We start from the raw sequence: 5,727 nt of genomic DNA, 5'->3' as shown, positions 1-5,727 counted from the left end.
TACTAATATGTTGAAACTAAACATACCTAATTGTTTTACTATCCAACTGTTTAGTGGCACGCCATTTACGTATACATGCTAAGCAAAAACAATGTATACAGTCGGACATAATCCCAAAGCGCCGTTCCGCCTTCGGTTCCTTTTCGAGGACTGTGTCCATACATATACCGCACTGTTTATCCTTACTACGAGCTACAGCAAATGATAACTCCATATCTCTTTCATGTCGCTCCATACACTCCTATTGTAATGAGAACAATATTCTTAATTCTTAAAGATATTATGAGTTTTTTCATGTACATATCAATGTAATTTATTAAAATTTAAAACTATAAAATAAAAGAATAACTTTCTTCCTATAGTAACAGACACTATGCAACACTTTTTTCAAATTCCACTTTCAGTGAGATATTGAAATAAATAAAATTTTACATAAACAAATAGCTTCATAATTGAAATTTTCAAAACTTTGGGAAAAAAAATTTAAGTTGAATTTTTTTCCACATAATCATAGCAAGTAAAATAGGCAACCAAACAATTACCTTTAACAAGAGCTGTCACAGGAGACAGCAAAGCTCGACTAATAAAATACTGGACGCAGTAAGGAGGACAAAACTATGAAAGAAAAATCAATTATGTATAATTATGTATTAAGTTATAGTAAAAAAATAATATTTGTTAACATAAATTCCAAGATCAAGGGGAATTTTGTTTGTTTTGATTGGGTTTTACGTCACATCGACACAGTATAGGTTATATCGCGACGTTCCAGCTTTACTGGTGGAGGAAGACCTCATGTGCCCTTCCGTGCATTATTTCAGGCACGAACGGGCACCTGAGTAGAACCACCGACGTTCCGTAAGATCAAGGGAAATAATTCTAGAAATAGTCATGCTAGAGTTATGGACCTTGTCAAACAACATTTGTGTAATATTAAGAAATATATATTTGAAGTTTGAAGTAGATACCTTAAAAAGTAAAGAAGTTATTATATTTCTTAAAGAAAATCCTAAGTTCAAAGAGAGATAAATGTGTAAATATTGCTTCAAGAGTTATGAACATTGTCACATAAAATGTAATTGATGATAAGGAATAAGTATTTGAAGTTTGAGGTAGATACCTTTAAAAATAAAAAAGTTATAATAAAAAATAACATTTTTCTAGTAAAAAAATCTAAGTTTATGGGGAGATAATTCTTGCAATATTGGTGCTAGAGTTATGAACCTTGTCACATAAGATGTGGATGATGATAACGTAAATATATTTGAAGAATGAAGCTGATCCCTTTAGAAATAAATAAGTAACAGTAAAAAAAATATTTTTTATGGAAAATTCTAAGTTCAAAGGGAGATAAATCTGAAAATATTGGTGCTAGAGTTATGAACCTTGTCACATAAGATGGGGATGATGATAACATAAATATATTTGAAGTATGAGGTTGATCCCTTAAGAAATAAAGAAGAAACAGTAAGAAATAGTACTTTTTGAGGAAAATTCTAAGTTCAAGGGGAGATAAATCTGAAAATATTGGTGCTAGAGTTATGAACCTTGTCACATAAGATAGGGATGATAATAAGGTACATATATTTGAAGTATGAGGTTGATCCCTTAAGAAACAAGCAATTATCATAGTATTGCAAGCAATCCATAAGTCCCCTACCGGTTAGAACCCCAGCAACTTTCTGATGGGCAATTGGCCAGTCAATTTTACCAGTGAATGAATGACATGAATGAACTTAAATCTTTTGAGTTCTAAGTTTGTCTATATCACAGTAATGTGTTAAGTTTCCCTGCCTAGTAAGGAAATTATGTTTATACAACCTTGTCATATTATTACAATGTGGGATTTTAAAGTAAATCCTATAATGAATGAAGAAGTTGGAGTGAAAAATACCAATTTCTCGAAAAAAATCTAAGTTCAAGGGGGACATAATTCTGGAAATAGTCTTGCTAGAGTATTTAACCTTCTCAAAAATGTTGAGTGATAATAAGAAACATATATATGAAGTTTGAAGTAGATACATTAGGAAATAAAGAAGTTATTTAAAAAAGACAACATTTTTTTTCATAAAAATTCTAAGTTCAAGGGAGGTAATACTGATAATTTTTGTGCTAGAGTTGTAAACCTTGTCACATATGATGTGGTTGATGACCAGAAACTTATATTTAAAGTTTGAAGTAAACACCTTAAGAAATAAAGAACTTATAGTGAAAAAGCTGAACAATTTAAATCAGAAATCTTGAAATTCAGGCTATTTGTTGCCATAGCAACCAGAATTTTCCACATAGGAAGAAAAAAAAAGACGTGCATAATCTCCATACTCTCACCTATCTATATATCAAGTTTCATAAAAATATTTTCAGTACTTTTTGCGTTATCGCGGGATCCAGTTTATGTGTTCAATTTGCCATATTTTCAGGCTATTTGTTGCCATAGCAACCAGAATTTTCAACATAGGAAGAAAAAAAAAAGACGTGCATAATCTCCATACTGCCATCTATCCATATATCAAGTTTCATTAAAATATTTTCAGTACATTTTGCGTTATCGCGGGATCCAGTTTTGTGGACGGACGGACTGACAGACAGACAGACGGACAGACAGACAGACGGACGGAGGGTAAACCTAAAGTCCCCTCCGGTTAAACCGGTAGGGGACTAATAAAGAAGTTACAGTTAAAAATAGTATTTTTTAAGGAAAATTCTAAGTTCAAGGGGAGATAATTCTTGCAACATTGGTGCTAGAGTTATGAACCTTGTCACATAAGATGTGGATGATGATAACGTAAATATATTTGAAGAATGAAGCTGATCCCTTTAGAAATAAATAAGTAACAGTAAAAAAATATTTTTTATGGAAAATTCTAAGTTCAAAGGGAGATAAATCTGAAAATATTGGTGCTAGAGTTATGAACCTTGTCATATAAGATGGGGATGATGATAACGTAAATATATTTGAAGTATGAGGGTGATCCCTTAAGAAATAAAGAAGAAACAGTAAGAAATAGTACTTTTTGAGGAAAATTCTAAGTTCAAGGGGAGATAAATCTGAAAATATTGGTGCTAGAGTTATGAAACTTGTCACATAAGATAGGGATGATGATAAGGTACATATATTTGAAGTATGAGGTTGATCCCTTAAGAAATAAAGAAGTAACAGTTAAAAATAGTATTTTTTAAGGAAAATTCTAAGTTCAAGGGGAGATAAATCTGAAAATATTGGTGCTAGAGTTATGAACCTTGTCACATATGATGTGGTTGATGATAAGGAACATATATTTGAAGTTTGAAGTTGATACCTTAAGAAATGACAAAGTTATAGTGAAAAATATTTTACTGCACCAAAACTTTAATCTAAAATCTGGACGCCGATGCCGGGGCGAGTAGGACAGCTCTTCATATACTTCGTATAGTCGAGCTAAAAACTATTCAACCTCTAAATCAGAATTACCTTTCTGTGTTCCTCATTTTGCTTACTGTCTCCTGGCAACAAAACAGCAAGACCACACAACTCACAGATATTGCCATGTATATATTGACAATCTTCACCGTATCGACACTCCTTATTGGCAGAAAACGGACAAAGTAATTGACTAGGAATTTGCTCAGCCTCATCTATAGTCAAGGCTTCATTACTAGCACTGTCTGACGCAGCACTGGCATAAGATGATGGAACTGTAAACAAAAGGAAAGGTTTTGAAAGATGGTTATTGTTAAAATTTAAACTTCATACTTTTGTCAGCAAATTTTGCTATTTAACAACACAAGTTTGTTACATTTTAGTTATTTTCTGGCAGGCAGCCATTGAAATAAGTGTTTCTGCATTCTGAGCCACGCCTTTTTTCCATATATTTTATGCACAACTTTCCTAATTAATAACATGAATTGGAGGAAGAAGACTTTCAGCTTCAGATATACTGTCATTGTCAATATCTCTAGCTCTGTGTTACCTCAATTCATCTTACCGGTACGTTTTTTTTCTCATTTAAATTTTTTTGTAGCTGCTAATTTTGGTACTCTATATATTTGATATTTTCTTTATACCATAGGTTTTTTGTATCTAATGTCATTGAGTAAATATTTTCAAATGCTAACTGAATTTAAACGTGAATCAGTAACATTTAACAAAACTAATTACATAAATGTTTCACCTAATAACATAAATGTTTCACCTAATTACATAAATGTTTCTAGGAAAGTGGTTCAGGCCATACAATCAGTCACAGCTTAAGACCTTGAGGAAAAGTTGATAAGTTTCAATTTTGAGTCCCTAGAAGAAAAGGAGCAAACAGTTTACATTGTGTACTTACTTTTTGAGCAAACATACGGTTGTCCGGGTACAAATTCTGTAGCATTTACCCAGTCTTCAGGGGGTTTAGGTGATTTTGGTGTGTCTATCGAGCCATGAAGCACTTTTTTTAATGACACCATGCCATTGGTGGGAACTGTCGTATCTTTCAAAGGTGGAGGGATGGTAGATCTTGGTTTTGATAATATTGTTTCACTTGTTTGATTTACTTTTTGTTTGACGTGGTCATACCTGTAAGTGAGAAAGTCAATCATCTTAATGTTTTTGTTTAAGGCAAATTTGTCACACCTTTAAATTATAATGATGGAGTAAAGCATTCAGTGCGCCCCTCCATGTTTAAGGTGAAAGTGGGCTTTTAAATAAAACTATAAATTTAAATTTGTTTTCTTAACATACATGTATTTTGTTCTAAAAGTTTTATATTAGTATTTGATCGAAGAAATACACTACATAATTTCTTTGTTAACAAATCATATTCCTCAAATTCATACATACTTGAGATAACATAACAATATCATGCTTAAAAACATTGCTATCAATGACAAAGATAGTATAGTCTGATTTATTGTGTCCCCGTCAACCAAAAGTGGGTGGAGGTGTTGAATAACACAAGAGATTTTTTCTTAGTATTAATGCTTTCTTCAAAATAACACTTGGCATACATGTTCAAATTTATTTTACATATGAGAACACAGATTGCAAAAAAACATTTAAATTTGAGGTCACACAAAAAGAAGAAGAAATTGAAACACTTGTCACATCATCATTTACCTGCATCTTTCAGCAAATGTACAACAGCCTTTCAGGTAATACTTGCACACATTGTCTGTTCTGTCACGTCTATCATGGGAAAATCTACAGTTATCTCCTTTGCTACAAGCTCCATGTAAAAAGTATCTGGAATAAAATCAGGTTTTATTAGCCTTTCTGGCCAACCAGTTTGACCTTGAAGGTCAAGGTCATTTATGGATGAAAGTCAAGGTTAGTCTGGTCTACTGAAAGCTCTTGTCCCAAGGGCTGTTATGGCCAAATTTGAAGACAATACACCACAAACTGAAAAAGTTATGATCAAGGTACAAGTTTGCAGATGACAAGGGCAACCCTGACATGACTGTAACAATACCTCTACTTTTTTTTCCAACAAAAAAAGTCGAGCTAATAAAACAAGAAAAATGAAATATGGCGAAGTTAACAAAAGCTCAGTGTACTGTAGGCCTTCTTTTTGTCTTTTTGGACATTGTTTAGAAATAAAATGTTTGTAAAATTTGTAAAAGTTTTATCAAAATCCCCCCCCCCTCCCCAAAGGCAATATAAAAAAAGATGAACATTCCTTTCAGGCTTTATTAATTGTTTAATTAATAACCTAAATCATCCCATACATGTAGTTTCTTTGCAGCAGAAATGTCTGGACTTACTGC

At 32.4% G+C, this 5,727-nt stretch overlaps 1 protein-coding gene across 1 annotated transcript; it reads right to left on the bottom strand.

Annotated features, from left to right (window-relative positions):
- Positions 1 to 26: 26 nt before the first annotated feature.
- On the bottom strand, positions 27 to 5,234 carry LOC132740361 (probable E3 ubiquitin-protein ligase makorin-1; the record flags this gene model as incomplete). The annotated part of the gene is made up of 4 exons (XM_060728243.1): positions 5,081 to 5,234; positions 4,311 to 4,540; positions 3,452 to 3,675; positions 27 to 241 (listed from the first exon to the last, which is right to left on the bottom strand). Coding segments are annotated over exons 2-4 (560 nt in total), but the record flags the coding sequence as incomplete, so codon positions are not given.
- Positions 5,235 to 5,727: the final 493 nt, after the last annotated feature.

The sequence above is a fragment of the Ruditapes philippinarum genome, unplaced genomic scaffold (genome assembly GCF_026571515.1).
Source record: "Ruditapes philippinarum isolate M1 unplaced genomic scaffold, ASM2657151v2 ctg24441_1_1_1_1, whole genome shotgun sequence".
In the NCBI taxonomy this organism is placed as follows: Eukaryota; Metazoa; Mollusca; class Bivalvia; order Venerida; family Veneridae; genus Ruditapes; species Ruditapes philippinarum.
Note: the sequence above shows the minus strand (reverse complement) of the source record. Positions and strands in the feature narration are given on the sequence as shown.